Source organism: Polypterus senegalus, chromosome 1, assembly GCF_016835505.1.
Source record: "Polypterus senegalus isolate Bchr_013 chromosome 1, ASM1683550v1, whole genome shotgun sequence".
NCBI classification, from domain to species: Eukaryota; Metazoa; Chordata; class Cladistia; order Polypteriformes; family Polypteridae; genus Polypterus; species Polypterus senegalus.
Window position 1 is genome coordinate 245,285,282 of NC_053154.1, and position 22,036 is coordinate 245,307,317.

At 36.3% G+C, this 22,036-nt stretch overlaps 1 protein-coding gene across 4 annotated transcripts; it reads right to left on the bottom strand.

Moving 5' to 3' along the window:
* Nucleotides 1–766: 766 nt before the first annotated feature.
* Nucleotides 767–21,999, bottom strand: znf365 (zinc finger protein 365). Of its 4 annotated transcripts, none has more exons than XM_039771212.1 (5): nt 21,920–21,999; nt 17,132–17,838; nt 8,076–8,247; nt 6,639–6,682; nt 767–1,673 (listed from the first exon to the last, which is right to left on the bottom strand). In XM_039771212.1, the coding sequence occupies exons 1-5, from the start codon at nt 21,926–21,928 to the stop codon at nt 1,472–1,474; spliced, it is 1,134 nt and encodes a 377-aa protein (XP_039627146.1). In that variant the 5' UTR covers nt 21,929–21,999; the 3' UTR covers nt 767–1,471. The 4 variants fall into 4 exon arrangements, with proteins under 4 accessions (XP_039627146.1, XP_039627154.1, XP_039627164.1 ...); XM_039771220.1 differs by having other exon boundaries at nt 21,876–21,939; XM_039771230.1 differs by lacking the exon at nt 21,920–21,999 and adding an exon at nt 21,492–21,664.
* Nucleotides 22,000–22,036: the final 37 nt, after the last annotated feature.

The window sequence follows — 22,036 nt, forward strand, 5'->3', positions numbered from 1 at the left end:
TTAAGAAAAAAAAATTTTTAATCAATTATAGGGAAAGAAAATAATATTTGCAGAAAAGAAGAAAACACAAATTGTATGATTAGTCTTCTAATACTTACAGACATATTTTAAGCCATTTTAAGAACCACCTTTTTGATCGAGTTAAATAAACCAAAAGGCAGTCACAGAAGAGACTCCAGTCCATTACTGGGCACAGTCACACACTTGCATTCAAATCCACTTAATCAATCCTCATGAATTTAGAACTTTCAGTTTCCCTAAAATGCTGTGTTTGGGATTTAAAAGGAAACCAGAGTACTCAGAGAAAACTCACTTTAAAAAAATAACTTATTTCAACTGTCTTCAATTAGAATGAATACTTATTCACACCAACAAAATGTATAGTAGAGGCTTTCTTTAAAAATGAATTTTAATGCTAAGAAAAATGTTAAACTGTACCGACAGATAGAATTATTTTGCTTCCATTCAGCTCCACATTCTTCCTTGTGTCAACCTGAGATTTTCTTTGGGTGTAGTGAATTTCATCTGTTTGTAAGGCATGGATGTAAGGTTGACTGGTGAATGTGAAGTGTGCCTGTATGAATTGGAAAATTAATTGCCCATTAATTGGAAAAATAGGTTTTTAAATCAAATAGATAAATGTTCCTTAGCTGTAAATTGATTGAAACAACCCAGTAACCTTGCAGTTGAATGTAGAAAAGCATTTTAAAAACATCTTTAATAAAAACACTAATTAAAATACCCTGCAATGGACTGGCGCCCTGTCCAGGGTCGTTTCTGCCTTGCACCCTATTCTAGCTGGGATGGGCTCCAGCAGACCCCCGGCACCCTGTTCAGGACTACTTACCTGCACATATCTGTACAAAAGAACTGAACGCTAGCAAAATTAGAAATGGCATGATCTATAAATTGGGATTCATAATTAAAGCAGGGAATGTGATCAACAGTAATTTATTTAAACTGGTGTTTCTTTAACTTAGCCAAGGCAGCCTTAGTGGTAGACAAAAAGTATTATTTAATGGCAAATGGTACTCTTCTCTTTCAAAAATGTATGTACAGGTACTGTACCTTAAATACATTTGCACAACAAACAGAATGAATATATCTCAACATTTAAAAAATGAAGACAGCACTAACTGTAAAGGTCCAAGGTAAAAGTAATTGTGCAATTTCTGCATTAACAGGGTTAAAAAAATGTACTTGTATTTTATTAATACATTCACTTGACTGAATGTGTAGCATTCTTCATCAACTTTCACTATTCCAAAAAAAAAAAAAAAAATAAAAAATAAATAAATAAATAATACTAAGCCTCTTGATTAAAAATAAACAGCCAATAGCACATTGGAAGATTTACTATAAAAGCCTAAACCTTCTCTTTCGCAGAGACTGGGGATAAGGTATGTCTGCAGTTAAGCATAGTGTCAGTAGCATCAACTATAAAACTTACTTGCAACTCACATAGCATGTTTTATTCTTGCTTTTTATGAGCAGAATAACCATGTACAAATGTTGCATAATCATTTGTTGCTCTTTGGGGGTTCCTGTAATCTTTGCTACCGCTCTCTACTTTACTGGAACCTGAAATGTTTACTGATTGTCTGGAACTGCTTCCATTCTGTGAATGTTTTTTTTCAGGAAGAATAGTAAATACTAGATGATCTCCCGATGACCTGTAATAAAAAAGGTGAACATAATTAGTAAGCAGTTTCAAACACATAATCAAAATAGAAATCCACTATTAAAACTGCATACATTAGCCTACAATATGACATTTCAAAAATATTTTTGTGCAGATATGAACATTTTACAAATATTTCTAAATACCATAGCAAAAACTTTACTGTGCTGGGGTGGCTAATGTGCTGGAGGTATGCTGTGTCATGAAAACCATAGCGTTTCCTTTGGAAAATCAGTCAAAGGTATACAGTCAGGCAGATATCAATTGACAGATGCCTATGATCTTTCTGCTAATTGAACTTCTGGTTAGACTTAAACTGCATTTTGTTGCCTTGTACTTGTACATGTGTAATGACAATAAAGTTGAATCTAATCTAATCTAATCTAATCTAATGATCATACAGAAAAGAAAAAATGACTTCTGTTTAGATCAGGTAGATTTGTGTTTGCTAGTAGGTGACTGTATGGCCAAGTGAAATACATAACACAAACAGGGAGTAGCCTTTATTTTGAAATGTTCTCAAGGTTTCAGGGTGGCTGGTGTTTCTCTATACACAGAAAAAGAGTCCAACATCTCAAAACTAGTATGTTTAAAGAGCTAGACTTCCCAAGTAAGGGATCACGAACTGCCCAATAGAAGCTGAAGAGTTAGGGCCCCTTCTAATAAATTGTACTATACTTTTTAAATATTTTAACACTGTGAGGAATTAGGTCATTTTTTCTGACAGTTTTACTGTGTTAAATATTTCATAAGAATTGATTTAATGTAGTTTTGTAAATAGGGATACAATTATAAAAATATGTTGCAAGGTCAAGCAGCTCGTTAACATTTACCAATTCTGTGACAATTTGAAAGAGTTGAATCCAGGCCTACGAAGCAGTTGAGAGCAAATGAAGGATGATCCTGCAAATGAGTGGAAGCTTCAGACACCAAAACACAACATAATGAGTTATCTGTACCATCCTCTGAGCTGAAACAGTCACTGTAGTAAAGCACTTTAAAACCTCAAAAGATAGAAGTAATGACTGAAGCGGACTACTAAAGCTAGCACTGAGAAAAATGACTACTAAAAATTAAAACAGGTTATGTGGCTCATTCAGTTGTGTTAGCTGGAACTTCAACTTTGTCAATCATAACTTTACAAGGAAAAAAGAAAAAAAAAAAGCGTGTTCAAACCTTTTGTTCACACCTTACAACTCTGACAGCACAGAAAATACTTTTGCAGGAGACCTACCTAATCAGTAAAGATTACTATCAGGTTAAAAAAGATTAGGCTGGTCAGATATCGTTTTAAACTCCAAATATGGTAAAACCACCAGTGGAGTGGGATTTTTAATTCATACAGAAATTCCATTCATAGCCAATGACATAGTATCAGACACAGAGGAGTTGTATATTATTGTTATTAATGTCTAGGACTCTAAACTGACTCTGGTTAATATATATGCACCAAATACAAATGATAAAGAATTAATTCCGGAGGAACTTGCATTAATTCAATATATGAGCTCTCACAAACACAAAAGGGCTTGAGACTTTATTGGTGTAAATGAACTATCTGATCTAGCCAGGTCTTTACCAACTTCAAAACAGTATCTAAAAATATGACACTTATCTTATAGATAATCATGCATCATAACCTTTTTGATGCGGAATTCACAAAATTCATATCATCCAAAAACACTTTGGAATTTCTAAGGGAAGAAATCATCTTATATGTTTCACATAAAAATTAATCAAAGATTAAATGGGTGTCAAAACTAATCTCTAAGATTGCTTTGGCCAAACAAGTATATGTAAGATTGCAGAATGATGCACTTTACAAAGAAATGTTGACATTACAAACAAAATTTAACCTCTTGACTACTGTAGAAGCAGAGAAATCCTTTTCAAGCTATTCTCTTATTACTAAAAACACAGAAAAAAGGCTAATAATATTATACATTGCAAATATTGTATGTACATACAACGAACTCTCAGAGACCAAAAAAATATTTCGCTGTAATGGAAATTTTGTTGTAATGAGATTCTGTATTTGTTACTATAGTGCTTTCTTTAACTTGTGTCCAGGCGTTTGCAATCATTTCAATAGCTTCTTTCACGTTAATTTTAATCTCCTCCTGCCTATAAGTTAAACTGATGAGAATTTTTCTCAGCATGTCCTTGCCATAATACACTTTCAGTGTGCGAATGATGCCCATATCCAATGGCTGAAGCACTGCAGTGCAATTGAGTGAAAGGAATTCAACGTGGACATTATTTAAATGTGGAAGCATGTTGTATGCAGCACAGTTATCAATCAGAAGCCGAATCATCCTTTTCTTCTTCTTCATATTGTGAGGTTTCTGAACACTTTTGAGATTCCCCCCACTCCCCACCCAACGGGAAAGACACACTGAAGTGCATTCCTGAAGCGCGATTGCACTGTCTGTGTAAGATTGTTTGTCCCATGCTGGGGCAGGGTAATAGCAGGCTCACAGAGGTGCAGTGAAGCGCCACAGAAGCAAATCATAAAAGATCGGGGTCGCGCTATAAGTCCCTGTCTTGCACCCCAAAACATGAGGCTTAGTCTCAGTAATTTAGCAAAGCCAGCTTTATTCAGCTTGAAACAGGAACAGCACAGTTATTTATTGTAGCGCGATCTGCCACTCTGCTATACAGAGACACAGCAGTCAGGCAGGGTCATGGCTAGGTCAGTGACCAAGTGATCCTGTTATCTGCATTTACAATGTCCATGCTCCTAACCCTGCATCACCCATCAAGATCTTTTCTGTTTACTTTGGCAGAGAGATGCAGCATTGCTGTGAGCCTGCTACTGTCCCGTAAGACGCGGAGATCGCACTTCGGGATGCTCTTCAGCATGTAGTCCAGCTGGGGGAGGTCCTAAGAGATTTTACAAACCTCACATTTTCTTGAATGACTGCCGTGTTAATAGCAATGTTTCTTGAACGAGCATCACTTAACATAAAAACAGATTTTTTCAATGTCTCAGAATGCAGCAGTTCACATACATTTGCAACCCAAGATTTTTCTTTTTTTTGTTCGGTCTTTCAAGAAAGTTGACAGCGTTGATGTTAAAATTCCAAATTCACTGGCAACGTCTTTTTTCTTTTTGCAGCAATCGAGAGCTGCAAAAATGTAAAGTTTTTTTTTCGAATATGAACGGTTATCATTTTTTGTGTCTGCCATTTCTGTAGGAGGGTTACAATGAGTTAAATTCAAATGGATGTTTTTCAAATGTTGATGAGCAATAAGCAAATGGTATCGATGAAAACCGCAGGAAACAAAAAAGGCCAAAAAAAAAAAAAAACCCACTACGAGGAAAGTTAGAAGAAAGAAAAAAAAATTACAATGTTTCTGTTTGGGGATTGTTGTGCACAACTGAGATGCGGCCATAGAACTAACTGCTCTGTGGATGATTCATTCAGGTATTTCAAGGTCTTTTGGGCACTTTGTTGTAATGAAAGTATCTGCTGAATGTACTTGGTAGTAACGAGATTTCTATAGACTCGCATCACATGGGGAAACTGTCGGGACCATAAAAATAGTTCGTTGTAATGAAATTTCCGTTGTAAAGATATTCGTTGTAAAAGAATTTTACCTGTACAGTGGAACCTCAGTTCACAAATGTCTCGGTACACGTACAAATTGGTTTACGACCAAAAGGTTTGCCAAACTTTTGCCTCGGTTCACAACCACACACTTGGTATACAAACAAGCCAGTTTCCCTTTCTGTTTGTACATGTTTAGTCTCCTTGTGCATTTCCTGTGCAGCGAGCAAGAGAGAGAGAGAGAGCACCACACACACACACACACACACACACACACACACACACACACACACAGGCGTGCGAGAGAGACACACACACACACATACACACACAGGCACTCAAGAGAGAGGCAGAGATGCACACACACACACAAGCGCGCGACAGAGGTGCACACACACACACACACACACACACAAATACACACACACACACAGGTGCACGAGAATGGATATATGAACGGAAGACCCAGAACCACACGGACTTAGACACGTAATTTATTGCTATATATTGCCTTTGATTCTTGTAAGTCTAAGCATTATCCTCTGATGAAGACCCCTGGTAGGGTTTGAAAGCTCAGGAATAAAAACTACTTTATGATACGTTATTCATTTTCTCCAGCTGCAAATAAATATGTATATATATTCAGCAGATCCACTTTTAAAACTGTAGAAAGTTTTAATAAAATGTCAGTCAGTGGGAAAAGGTATGCAAATATAATGGACATATATACAAGCAAGACTGTCCAAAAAAATACTAAAGTACAAAGTTTTGTGCAGCTTTTAGGAGTATTAAGAAGAAGTTCACTTACATTTTTTAAGCATAGCCTTACTATTTTTAAGCATTTAAAATATATATAGGAAACTGGGAAGCAAAGAAAAGAATACAAAAATCAGAGAAAACTAGTTGCTGCTAGTACTGGCTTAAGTCATTATGCCAGAAGGAATAAAGGCCATCATGAGGGCAAGATGTGGCATGTTTACTTAAAAAGTGTTCTAGCATAATTATTCTGTTAGAACCATTGAAAGACAAAGGTCATAGGAGACATTCTCATGTCTACAAACTGGAATATAGTCATACAAAATGTAGCCAACAAGGAAGAAAAGGGCAATTGATGAATGTAATTGTAATTGACCCTTGAGGCCTTTGGTTTTCAAAAAACCAACCAACAAACCAACCTGTTTGATAAAGTTTCATTTTAAAAGATATAAATAACAGAGAAATTAAAAAAAATAATAAAATGCAGTAAAAATCAAAGAGCAAAATGAATTTCTTTTTGTGATGGTTTAGTCTGAAGTAAATGAACAGAGCTGAAATGTATACCAACAAATTAACTAATAATTTTAATTATTATTCAAGAGTGTGATTACATCAAATTAATTTAGAAAACTGATATAAAAAGTACTCACCAGGCTTTAGTATATCTTTGACTATTTTCAACATTCTTGTTGACCTATAAAATCATATTTTTAATGTCATTTTTTCTACATGGCACAAATGTATAATCTATTAAAAAATTATCATTAAGTAAAAGTCTCTGGACTTATTTCTTAATTTCAAAAAACTTTATTTCTGTAATTCTGATTCCAGAAGATCTATCCATAAACACGTTTTCCGCATTACAGGGAGCACAAACATATAATGGCAATATAAACCATTAACAGCCTTGGCTGGAATGGCAATCCACCACAGGGCAAACACTCAAAATGGCCACCCTTACTCATACTGGCCTAGTTTTGAGCTGCTAGTTTGCCTAAATGACAAGCCAAAAAACACTATCTGTAAAAAATGCAAAGAAATACAAAGAACATTTGAACTTTATGCAAACGGAGACTAGACAAGAAATTAAACCTAGGTCTCTGGATCTCTAAAGTAGTAAAAGTAATCACTGTCTCTTAATTCTTCTACTTTTGATTTGTAAAAAGTAAAATAAGCCTCAGTCTACTTAATAATAAATCAGACTAGTGGATTTAAAAGTGTGGATGAGTAAGAAGGAACTCAATCATATATAGCTACACACACACTCATATCTACTGGGCAATAAGTGAAAAGTTTCATATAATAAAACAAAAAAAAAAACAAAATACACAGCTGGTGAAGGAAAGATTTGAAAAGGTAAAAAAGTACAGCCAACTGTAATAAACAATTTTATAGAATGTCAGAATGTGAGGAATGTTGAGGACATATATAGTCAATTTTTTACTAATACAAACAAAAGCAAAAACACATATTTTATATTTCAGCTAATAAACCTGTATCATTCTTTTCATAGTTTAGCATTTGTCTTTAGTACAGGAGTGCCTCACAGTACATAATTTACTATACAGAACCTTGTAAATTGAGATCTGGCTTTTTATTTATATAAAAATATAAATTATACATAACTATTTTTAATTTACCTGCCACAACACATTAGGAAATGGGTAAAAAGCAGTGTTTTTTTTCTAAGAAGGCTTTTAAAAGGAATACTTCATGAATTGTATGGCTGATTGTATCAAAGGCTAATGGAACTTCATCATAAGATGTGGAATTTTATTTTGAGAGAGAAAAAATATACATAAATTATACATTTTTGGTAATAATAAAATTTATTTATATATAACTACTTTACATATAAGCATTTCTAGGTAAAGTTGAAATAGCTCCTAATTGATCAGCTGCACAAAGAACATCAAAAGTGTAATTTAAGTTCACAAACAATTTTTCTGTTTCGGGCTTAAGCAAAGATAAAAGAGACTCTACTACTTTCAACACAGAACAGTAAACCTTCTAAAGTATATAAACTAATAAAGATTGCTTTACATTTAAAATATCTATATCCATGGGTAGCTGCTAACATAACTTACAATATATTTTTTGATGTTTGCATGCCTTGATGACTTCTGATAATATTCTAGGTGTCTCTCAGCCAAGTCAATTCGCCAAAGAAGATATTCTATGAAATGCTGAAGTCTTGCTTTACCACACATTTCATGCTGGACTGCAGCTTCTAAAAAGCTGTGGATACTGATCACCTCCCTTGTAATAATAAAAAAAAAAAGTTATATATACAATATGCATGCAACTGAACAAGAGAATAAGTACATCAAAGTTTGTAGTTTGAGAAACAAATGTCTTACATGTCCTCAGTTGGTTTCTTCTTTAAATACACACGAGATTACCAATGCCATCTGCAATTAATTTTACTTAATAGTGCAAGGAACTGGCATTCCTAAAGTCTTGGAAATACTTTTAAATCAATTTAATTGTATCTTAAATCAAGAAAGGCAAATGATCATTTTAAATAAAATATACCAACAAGAGGCATAGCGAGAAGCAATGATAAATATATTTCTTTTTGAATAACTTTACTATCCTTAAAGGATTATTGTGCATTTTTTGATTATAATGCAGGTACACTTGTATATGCACGGTATACGTATTTGAATATCATTAATCCATACATCTAGTTTATTCTAATATCATCCATCTATTAATTTTCTAAAAACTGCTTATCCTATCCCAGCAGAACTTCAGGGCATATGCTTACTCAGTTAAATGTGCCCTTTGTCATTATTAGATGCAATATACAGTATTATTAACATAAAAATGTATGTTTTTTGAATTTTACTACAGTACTGCACAAATTATGTACATACACATACGTATATATGTGCATACTGTACATACATATATACACATGTATACATATTATATATACACATATGTATACATATATATTATATACGCATATATGTATACATATTATATACACATATACATACATACATATATACACATATAAATACATACATATATATACACACACACACACACACACATTAGACCTGGGAAGGTTAACGTGCAAACTTTTGCTATTAATGCCACTCTTTTAATGCATTAAAAAAATACTGTCTTATACAGGGCTGGCAACGAGGCAAATGCCTCAAGCAGTGCTTTGGCAGTATTTTCATATAATTGTTCTTTTTAATAATATAAAACAATAATATAAAAAAGTTGCGTGTACCTAAAGAATAACATACACTTGCAGTACCATATTAATATACTACCTTTAAAAATTTTACGAAATAAAATTTTCAATTAAAGGTTTAACATTTTGTATTACGCGGTTCACAACAATACACCTCATGTCAAAACATATCACTGGTATTCATTTTCCTGATTTATGCATACTGATAGGTGCAGTGGTGTGGGAGGGTGGGGGTTATGGCAGTCCTGGTGCAATATAGAAAAGCTGCAAAGGTAAAAATTAAGCTTTTTTGTTTTTTTATTTCATGTTTCTGTAAGGTCATCGAATCAATGTCATATCATATAAGTGCCAAATAAGTTATCTCTGCATGGCACTAAAACCATGATTATCCTTACCCATTATTCCTGTTTGCAGTATCTTCACTAATTTATGCAAAGAACGCAACAGAACCATCCTAGTAATGCACGGTGTCAGTTTTGAAGTGAGACAGCAGCTATGGAGATCTTTTTTTTGCATGCAAGGAGTAAAAGTGTAGGAAGGGGTCTGGACCTTGGGGGCACTACACTGTTATTTCCATGGCGCACCAGTTGAAAAACATTATGCAGAGTATAATTATCAAGTCGTTGATGGTAATGAACAATTGAGCATAGTATTTGCAGATTTTTTACATAAATTTTAATGTACAGTATGTTCATTTATGAGATGTGTATTCTTGCAGTTAATTCAGTCTTGCAATTAATTCAGTCTTTAGCAGTGCATTTGAAGCCAACAGTAATTTAGATTTTTTTTTTACTTTAACACGTCTGTGCCTCATATGCTATGCCAATTTGATAATTAATACATTGGCCTTGTTTTCTTATTGAATTATTTTCTATTTGCCTTTTAGGAAGGAATTCAAATTCTGCCTGTACTTGCTCAAGATCTGCTTCTCACAACTGACGGGCGTGGCGGATGTTTGCCGAATGGCAGACCCACCACATGCGTTACCTGGTAGGTAACCACCCATACAATCAAATCAGGACTCAGACTACGAATATATATATATATATATATATATATATATATATATATATATATATATATATATATATATATATATATATATATATATATATATATATATACACACACACTATCAAAATACCCGCGCTTCGCAGTGGCAAAGTACTGCCTTAAGATTTTTATTAAGAAGAAAAGTAAACCTTTTTAAACTGAGGGAAAATATACCAATAATTATTTGTTAAGGATCTCTTTGTATGCCACGTTGTCACTTCAGCCCTCCGGTTGTAATAACAACAACAACATTTATTTATATAGCACATTTTCATACAAAAAGTAGCTCAAAGTGCTTTACATAATGAAGAATAGAAAAATAAAAGACACAGTAAGAAAATAAAAAAAGTCAACATTAATTAACATAGAATAAGAGTAAGGTCCATTTGCCAGGGTGGATAGAAAAAACAAAAAAAACTTCAGACGGCTGGAGAAAAAAATAAAATCTGTAGGGATTCCAGACCATTAGACTGCCCAGTCCCCTCTAATATGACCAAGCTGTGCGCTGAGCTTACTCTTGAGCATGCAACGTACAGTTGGCCATGTGGAAAGCAATCTTGCCTCAAATCTCACAGCTTTGATTGCTGCTGTCATAATCGGTTTGAGTTTCAATTACGTTAGTATTTGCAGGACTTGTTGTGTTGAAGTGACATTTGGCATTTGTTAAGCATTGTAAGCATACAACCGGTTTCATCGATAACATCGCATCCAGCTTTTGAGAGTTTAAACATTCATAAACAAAGTGTCCACTACTCAAATCGTCACCTGTGAATCTAAGATATTTAAGAGGCATTGGTGGTTGTCCAAAGGTTTAAAATATTTGGCCATTTCGGTACACTTGAAAGCAAAACCAAACAATTCAGAGGCAGCCATCAACTCACATGCAGAACCATAGGTGAAGGGCTTAAGCATTTCACTCTTATAGTGCTCCTGTGTAGTATAATTATCTCCTGTACCGTCATCCGTCTACACCTTGAACCTGTCCCAGTCATTCAATACATAAGATACAATGATCCTCCGGATATCAAGAGTGAGCCTGATATGGCCGTGCAATTTGTAACAAAGAGAATGGAAAAGGTAGGTGCCATCTCCGGGCATGGAAACCACTCGATAAGTGACAGTTCTTTTATCAATGGTGATCACCTCGATAGACATGTTAATGGGGGTACGGTTGGAATGATAAAGGAAATGGGTACCTAAACAATGTAAAGTAAGTCTAAAATACCTACACAACAACTATAATCGTAATAAATGAACAATAAAACAGCGGAGAAGCCGTGGATTAAATAAAAAGGCTGTAGTTATCAGCAGGGAGACATGAATCCCATGGCAAAGCAAGGAAGAGAATGTAGAGACTGGAGCGACGGACGGCCTTATATAGGCAGGCAGCCAACAAAGTGGGAGGCGTTGGGATGTGGGACCCAACAGCGCCTGACACGGTGACTGAGCTGCAGGCTATGGACGTATATATGTACGTAAGTAGGATTCAGACTTGAATTCCTTGGGAATCCGCGTACCAAATTTCTTGAAGATGGGCCCATAGGTAAAAAAGACCGTTGGAAAGTTCAATATGGCGGCCAACAGTGGCATCATGCCACTGAAATAAGTACGTACATCAGTTTCGGTTAGCACAGGGAAGCCGCATAAGAAATTTCATGAAGATGGGGCCATAAATAAGAAAGTTTAACATGGTGGACGTTATCGACAGTTATGCGAAGAATTTTGAAATGAAACCTGCTCAACTTTTGTAAGTAAGCTGTAAGGAATGAGCCTGCCAAATTTCAGCCGTCTACCTACACGGGAAGTTGGAGAATTAGTGATGAGTGAGTCAATGAGGGCAACAAAGACCGTTGGAAAGTTCAACATGGTGGTCGACAGTGGCGTCATACCACCGAATTAAGTACGTATATCGGTTTCGGTTAGCATAGGGAAGCCGCCTACCAAAAATCGTGAAGATGGGGCCATAAATAAGAAAGTTTAACATGGCGGAAGTTGTCGACCGTTATGACCGTTACATGTAGAATTTCGAAAAGATATCTATACTAATAAAAGGCAAAGCCCTCACTCACTGACTGACTGACTGACTGACTCATCACTAATTTTCCAACTTCCTGTGTAGGTGGAAGGCTGAAATTTGGCAGGCTCATTCCTTACAGCTAACTTACAAAAGTTAGGCAGGTTTCATTTCGAAATTCTACGCAATTCTATGCAAGAGAAGTGCCGGGTCTGAGCTAAAATTAAATAAAGCCGTGGACATCGCAAGATCGCACAATATTCGCGAGATGCAAGTTTAATGAGAAGACACAGGGTATAAAGCCTCGATGCTAAAGACCTGGCGAAGTCATGCCTTCTCTGCTGGCCTAAAAAAATATCTGAATTACAAACTGATGTTAATTATATTTGTCCATGAATACTTATTAAATAATTCCAAATAGTCTGTCCGCTTCCTTTCATAGCTTTTCCGATGGTTGTGCTGCTTCCAGACATGTATTTTCGTATTAAAGCATTTAACCAATCACTTTTCAGCCATCATTTGCTGCCAGGCAGAGAGGCCATCACAATCAATTGTACAGGCCCTCTAAAGAATAGAATAAATGTCGATTAAACTGTTGCTTCAACCAATCAGATTTTGAGTTGGTGTCAGTAGGGCCCTCTAGCAGGCGTACAGCAACATCACCGTATTCAGACCCATTGATTAGATAGAATCCGATATAAGGAACTCAACAAGGCCACTGAACGCACCGCAGGCGCTCCGACCGCAAGATCCTTGCGCACACTACAGCCAACTCCATGGCAGGATTCTGGACAATATTATTTGCTAGATGCAGACCAGATTTCAAGACCACGAAAAACTGATGTTTGTCACGCTCCTCAACCCCCAGAAGTTTCGGGAATACAAGAAAAATTTCCCACATGCAGCCTTCTCCAATTTAACACAAGAGCCACGGAGCATTTTTTGATCTGTCTCAGCTAAAAACAGAACTGACTGTAATGCATGCCATGGATGATTTTGCAGGAAAATCTCCCACTGATCTCCTTGACTTCCTTCATCAGAAAAATCTGAATGAGAGCATGGGGCAGCTGTTCACATTGGTATATTTGGTGGTCACCATTCCCGTGTACACTGCTTCTGTCGAGCGGACATTTTCAGCCCTAAAGCGAATTAAAACTTATGCCAGAAATATAACAGGGCAGGTTCGACTTTCAGCTTTAGCTTCGATGGCGATAGAAAGGGACTTTTTGATGGAACTGAAGCGCACGGATAATCTGTACGACAGAGTAATTGAACTGTTTTTGAGGAAAGAGAGGAGGATGGATTTTGTTTACAAATAATCCGAATTTTTGGCGAGTAAAATGTTGCGATTTTCCTAAATAATATTGCAAGTTTATGAGTTATTATTGATGTTTTTTATGTGTGTTGCGGCTGTAGCTGCAGTAGAAAGGAACTTGTTCACCCCTCGTTTGCCTATTCAATAAAGAAATTTATTGTGGCTACAGGAGTTATCTATCTGTGATGCAGTGGCTCTTTATACTGTATTTCTGCATATTAAGATGGTTTTTATTACCATAAATTAGTTTTGGAGGGGCGGGTTGATTCAGACAGGGCACTACTGAAGGCCTAGGTATGAGATGTACGGTCCACCACTGGACCAGATGATATGTAAATTTGATGAACATTACAACCCGAAAATAAAAAAAACTGTAGAGAGGTTCAGATTATACTTCTCCCAGTGCATCTCTCTAAATCCTCCGTGCGGGAACATTATCATAAGGCTTAACAATCTTATTGTTACACCTTCTACGTGCACCAAACCATCCTTATTACGAAGTCTTCCTTGCTTTACCGCTGGCTGCTTCTTTCCATTCATCTTCCTAGCTCTTTATTTAAACAGTTTTCCTTCTCACTTTTCTGCTCCTGCACTGTCTTCTCCCTTTTCGTTCAAAATACACGCCTCCTTGCCTTTTTACAGTCAGCTCCCCTTACGTCACACCATGGTACGTTTAGCACAAGTTATTACCGGAAATGCCTGTTAAACTTCTTACATTCATGAGTAGTGATTTGCGTAGTGAACACTTCGATCAATGAAACCGGTTATCTTTACAACGGTTGATAAAACACGGAACGTAACTTCATAACACACGTCCTCCAAATACGAACCAAATTGAAAGAAATAATGATAATCAAATCCTTGATGACAGCAACACTCATAACAGTGACAAAACAATTACACTGCAAATCAGGTTATGTTATTTTTAAAATGTTTCCTTTTCTTTTTCATAACTTCTTTAACACACTACTTCTCCGGTGCGAACATACACACATACTAATAAAAGGCAAAGCTCTCACTGACTCACTCAATCACTGATCCCTAATTCTCCAACTTCCCGTGTAGGTAGAAGGCTGAAATTTGGCAGGCTTATTCCTACATTGTAGCTAACCTACAAAAGTTAAGCAGGTTTCATTTCGAAATTCTACATGTAACGGTCATAACGGTCGATAACAGTCGACAACGTCTGCCATGTTGAACCTTCTTATTTATAGCCCCATCTTCACAAAATTTGGTAGGCGGCTTCCCTGCGCTAACTGAAACCGATGTACTTATTTCGATGGTATGACGCCACTGTTGGCCGCCATATTGAACTTTCCAACGTCACTAATTTTCCAACTTCCCGTGTAGGTAGAAGGCTGAAATTTGGCAGGCTCATTCCTCACAGCTTACTTACAAAAGTTAAGCAGGTTTCATTTAGAAATTCTACGCGTAATGGTCATAACGGTCAACAACGTCTGTCATTTTGAACTTTCTTATTCATGGCCCCATCTTCACGAAATTTGGTAGGCGGCTTCCCTGCGCTAACCGAAACCAATGTACATACTTATTTCGGTGGTATGACAAAACTGTCAGCCGCCATATTAAACTTTCCAACGGTCTTTGTTACTTATGGGCCCATCTTCAAGAAATTTGGTATGCGGGTTCCCAACGCTAACTGAATCCTACTTCCTTACATATATACGTCCATAGCCTGCAGCTCAGTCACCGTGTGAGGCGCCGTTGGGTCCCCCATCCCAACGCCTCCCACGTTGTTGGCTGCCTGCCTATATAAGGCCGTCCGTCGCTCCAGTCTATACATTCCCTTCCTTGCTTCGCCACGGGATTCACGTCTCCCTGCTGATAACTACTGCCTTTTTATTTAATCACGGCTTCTCCGCTGTTTTATTGTTCATTTATTACGATTATAGTTGTTGTGTAGGTATTTTAGACTTACTTTACATTGTTTAGGTACCCATTTCCTTTATCATTCCAACCGTACCCCATTAACATGTCTATCGAGGTGATCACCATTGATAAAAGAACTGTCACTTATCGAGTGGTTTCCATGCCCGGAGATGGCACCTACCTTTTCCATTCTCTTTGTTACATATTGCATGGCCATATCAGGCTCACTCTTGATATCCGGAGGAACATTGTGTCTTATGTATTGAATGACTGGGACAGGTTCAAGGTGTGGACTGATAACGGTACAGGAGATAATTATACCACACAGTAGCACTATAAGAGTGAAATGCTTAAGTCCTTCACCTATGGTTCTGCATGTGAGTTGATGGCTGCCGCTGAATTATTCGGTTGTCGCTTTCAAGTGTACCGAAATGGCCAAATATTTTACACCTTTCGACAACCGCCAATGCCTCTTAAACATCTTAGATTGACAGGTGATGATTTCAGTAGTATACACTTTAATGTTTATGAATGTTTAAACTCACAAAAGCTGGATGTGAAGTTACTGATGAAACCGGTTGTATACTTACAACGCTTGACAGATGCTGAAGTCCTGCAAATACTAACATAATTGAAACAAACCATGAAACTCAAACCGATTATGACAACAGCAATCCAAGCTGTGAGATTTGAGGCAAGATTACTTTTCACATGGTCAACTGTATGTTGCATGCTCAAGAGTAAGCTCAGCACACAGCTTGGTCATATTACAACCGGAGGGCCGCACTGACAACTTGGCATACAAAGAGATCCTTAACAAATAATTATTGGTATATTTTCCCTCAGTTTAAAAAGGTTTAATTTTCTTCTTAATAAAAATTTTAAGGCAGTACTTTGTCGTTGCGAAGCGCAGGTATTTTGCTAATATATATATATATATATATATATATATATATATACACACACATACATACATATATACCTACACACACACACACACACTCTGTCTCAGGATGGATAGATAGACAAGACAGTTTGTTCTGCTTTATTATAGTGAATGCATGAGAAGCTTTCCATTATAAACTAAATTGAGGACTCTGTACAGTTCAGCGCCAGTTATACCCATAAAAATTCCTATAGGAGAAATGGTGAAGTCCCCTTCTGGCCATCCTACTGTATCTCAGAGAGGTATAACTGGGGACTAACTCAGAAGGATGGCAGTTCATTAATCTCTGAATAAATAAGAACTTCCTGATTGACAGATTGAATCTTAATTTGATAAGACCAAACTAATAATAAATAAATTTAAAAGATCAATGCTGGCAGACATTGTCTTAGATTTGTTAATACATAATAATTACAGACTCTGATGACTACTTCATGTTAATCCCTGAAGGCTTTGTTACATAAATATAACATCTGACTAATTTCATTAAAAAACGAATGCAGAACAAATTCTAGGCAAATTCTTTGACATTTTTAACAATATTTGTCAAATAATGAAAATCCTATGCCTACAGCAATTTATCTAAAAGCTGTATTAAATAATAAAATTAATTTTAAAATAAATGTTTAATATTATAGCATGCAACCTTTTCTGTGATTAAACAGTGTACATGACATATCTGTTCACTGGCATAAACAAATATTGAAACATACATACCGTTCCTTTCTTTCCAAAGCTTTTTCAAACTCCAGAAGCTGGTGCCTCATATTAGCAATCACTTCAACTGCAACATCAACTTGCCTGCTCAGCGCCCTCTCCCGGGCATGAACTTCTTGCTTCTTTTGAGACAAATCTAAAAATTGTGCACGGGCATTAGCAAGCTCTCTGTTTGTCTGTGCCAATTCACCAATCACCTTTTCTAGTCTCTTCTCCTCGACAGCACAATCATCTCTTTTAAACAAGTCTTTCATTTGACTCTTCATGACCACAGCAGAAGCAGCAAGATTTCCTGATGATGCTGATCTGTACCAAGTTTTGCGACGATCTGGAAACTCTTCAGTGACATGGGTAACTTTCTTTTCTGAAACTACATTAAAAGTTTTTTTCTTCTTTTTTTCTGCATCATTTGGTTGACTTTTGAGACTTAATAGATGCTGCTTGTATCTCTCATTGTCATTAAAGCTGATTGTTTTCTCATGCATGCTATCTACAGGTTTGCCTCCTGAAGACAGGCTGTACATGGTGAGGCTGGTTGCTGTGTCAAAGGTGTGGCTATAGTCCAGATGTGCTCTTAAACATGCTAAGCTTCTGAATCGCCTATGTTCACCACATCTGGGACATCTAAATGGTAAAGGAGGAATAATGTTCTGTGCAAATGACTCCATGGAAACAATCCTTTTTCGGTCAAGTACTTTTTGCTGCATCTAATAAAAAATAAATAAATTAAAGCTTAGGAATGAAAATTCTAAAAATTGGTAAAAATGGATTCTAATTCTGGTGCTTAATTATTTTTACATCTGCTACACAGCTTTCAGAACAAAACTACACATATAAATTCCCACTACTTTAGCAAAGATTAATCAGTAACATTCAACTCTACAGATTATTAAACACATATTCCAGTTGATTTTGCCCAACTTTCAATACATTAAAATAAATTGAGCTGAAGAGACTTGTCATGACTTGGAAATGCTTTGCTGTCTCAGGACCTGGACAATTTGTCACAAAAATTCAGGTTTGTATCACATAAAAATGTCATCCCCTGCAAATGATGAATGCTATCTGGTCTACCTCCTCAAAAGATGTCTACAAAACAATAACTGATAATGAAATTCAATGTATGGTTAAGAGTGGTGGCTCTGAGGCTAAGAATCTGCACTGGCATCTGGAAGATTGTTGGATTGAATTCCCATTACTGCCAAAAGAGATCCAACTCTGTTGGGCCCTTGAGCAAAGCCCTTAACCTGCAATTGCTCCAGGGACACTATACAATGGCTGACCCTGTGCTCTGACCCCAAGGGGGTATGCAAAAATTAACCAATTCCTAAAAGAAGACATTGTATGAGGTGAAACAAACAACAAGAAAAAAAAAAAGTCAAATCTCAGTCCTAAACATTACAGAAAGATTATGTTTAAGATGAAAACAACATTTCATGCTAAAGTGCCCTCATGTGCTACAGATGATCGAGCCCATCAACATATTGCACAGAAACATAATACAAATGACTTTTAATATGACTGATATTCATAACATTTAGGTGTCATCTTTAAATATAATTTGAACCTTTAGTAGATACATTTCACCAACTTAGACTGCTCTCACCAACTCATAAATTTCAATAATATAGCTGCTTAATTTACATGATATACAAAAATGACATCATTTATTTATAATGGGCAAAAATAAATGTGCTTTACTGTCAGATTGTTTTGATTACAACACTACAAGTAATTCAAAGCTTGACAGTAAGGGTGACAAGAAGGTTCAACTATATAGACAGATAGATAGATACTTTGTTAATCCCAAGGGGAAATTCACACATAAATATAATATTATTATACCCATCCATCCATCCATTTTCCAACCCGCTGAATCCAAACACTGGGTCACGGGGATCTGCTGGAGTCAATCCCAGCCAACACAGGGCACAAGGCAGGAACCAATCCTGGGTAGGGTGCCAACCCACCGCAGGACACACACAAACACACCCACATACCAAGCACACACTAGGGCCAATTTAGAATCGCCAATCCACCTAACCTGCATGTCTTTGGACTGTGGGAGGAAACCCACGCAGACACAGGGAGAACATGCAAACTCCACGCAGGGAGGACCGCGTGTCACCCTATTTTTATATTATTATATAAATATATAAATATAATATACAAATATATGTAACCTTTAGCTACAGTTCTTAAAATCTCTAGGATAAACTAATGTTGGAAACTGACCCTTGGTTATAGGGCCCTGCAACTCTGGAATGATGCAAGCAACCATATTAGAAAAGAGCCATTGGTTCAAACATATAAATCAAATATGAGTTCTTTTTTCACTATAGAATACTCATTAGATCTGCTGTACATAAAGTGTCACATTTTAATGAATGGTGTAATCATTGTCATTTATTACTCTTCTGCCGTTTAAATTAAGCAATCTATTCTCACCCAGGAATGAGGCATTGGAATGAATGTGTCATCCCCAACAACAGATCCAGCAGCTGCATTATCTGGCCCAAACCATTGACACTTTGTCCACATTATGCTATTCAGCAGAACATGCTACTGACTAGCTGTCTATCTGGCCAAAGACAGACTTTGGACATATTATTTGTATGCATTGCTGGTTGTTTTATTATTATGTTTTACTCTTTATTATGTACTCTACTTAATTATTCTAAATTTGAAATTTTCTATGTTGCCCTGGGCTTGTAAATAGACACATGGTACAAAAATATGAATTTATCCAAAATTTGCAACCATTTGCAGAACATAGAGGGTGATTATTTTCAGAAAAGTAATGGTACTTGCTAGGAAATGTACTATACCAACTGACTAGCTGAAACAACTTAGACATTAATTAACCTCTTTAGACTTAAGTAATAATAAATAAAACTTAATTCACATTCCTTTTTTTCTTTTTGTGTTTAGAGCTAAAGTATTCATCCAGTCATGTTTTAATTGTGTATCTGTGTGTCTGTCTAATTAATATGTCACTGTCATTCCAACAGATGGCACATCACAAACATTTTTAATAATAAATTGCATTGTATTTGACATTCCAAAAGATGGGAGATAGTAATAATAATAATTCTTTATATTTTTATAGTGCTTTTCTCACTACTCAAAGAGCTGTCAACACAGGAAGTACCCTGGACGCAAAAGCATGATCTCCTTACTGCAAGACAGCACCACTACCACTTCACAAATATTAAAACTGCTTTTACCAATCCCATATCAAATAACATAAGGCAGAGAGCTATGCATTGCATTGTTTATTTCAAGAGATAGCACATCACACACATTTGTAGTAATGTATTTTATTATTATAAATGCTTGTGATGCACCATGTGTTGAAATGACAAATGCAATTCATTTTATTACTACATGCATTACTAAATACCTTCCAATAGATGGTGCACTCCGGACATTAACACCAATGTCTATGTTGATTACTTAGATGAATAGCACAGCCAGTGCTGAAAATAACAGGTTAAAAAATAAAAATTGTCAGTATCAATTTTTCATCATTCCATTTTCTAACTTTCATGTATTAAGTATTGACTAATTGATTTCTGAAGAAACATAACAAGAAAACAATATTTCTGCAACAGTTTTACAGATTCATTATGACATGCAACTTTGGTATGGCAAATTACCCTGATAAACGTGGAAAGTTAAGTTTATAATTGAAATTCATAATACCCTTTACTATATGAAAACACTGCAACATATTTTAATCAAACCCATCCCTTGCTGAAAAGGAGCTTCTTACTCAAATTTAGAATTTGATTCTGAATTTTTGTGTACACAAAAAGGGAATGCGAGACCCTGCTTTCAATCACGTCATGGCTTTTTTAAATCGTGTAAGGAAAACTCTTAACCTGCAAAGTTTTTACAGCATTTCCAGCCAACAGTCCAGTTTAAAACAAATGAAACCGGTCTTAGTATTGTATGCAGCGTAGCTTTCGGCCTTCTTTCCGTTATCTAATTAGAAGGTCTTGTGCTTTTCAGTTGGGGCTCAGCGAGCAACGAAAAGCGAACGATCTTTGGAAGAACCTGTGGCTACAGTATGGCTGTTCCTCAAAACGTAATATGCAAGTCATTAGACTGAGCGCTACACGTATGAAATGATACCACAGAAGAGAAAAGTGCAAACCGTTACGGAGATAATCAGATATTCGCTCTTATTTTTCAGTCTTTTGCTCCAATTTCCTACCTTCCCTATTGTAATCTAAAGTTGACATTCTGTACCAATATGCAACGTTTTGTGAAGGGACCCTGTTGATCTTCACCCTGGGCGAGGTGGGCGTGTCGGATGCAACACACGCTCCCACGGGAAGGCCTGCTTTGATTTTACCTGAATGCTCGCTCTGGATATGTGACGTTTACCCGAAGACAGCCGCTCCAGCAAGGAAGCTCCTAGAGTCGACTCGACAGCTGACCAGTCTGACGCTCAACCCACCCTGCAGCCGCCACGTAAAAACACAAGCTGGTTACGCGGACATTTCATATTTTTAATTAAAAATAAACTGTTTCACTTTTCAAATTGTAAAGACTTGCAATGTAACAGGAAATCATAAATGAGCATTATAAATAAATATTTTTAAACAAGAAAATGCCGTTATTTTAACGTCAGCTTATAGAAGAGGCATATAAATCACTTCTCTTTCTGCTTAAGCTCAACTGATGGACAGATGCAGCTCTTCTTTATTATTTAACTGCTCTGACGATATTCTATTACCTTTCAATTCCTCTGCCACGCACGCACTACTTTATTACATTTACCTCTAGCATGGTGCCAGTCCACCTCTTTTAAATTTTAAGCCTTCAGGATTCACAGACGCACATGGAATAAACCATCTCGGGATATAGATAGGGAGAGATAGCAACAGATTAAGCGTC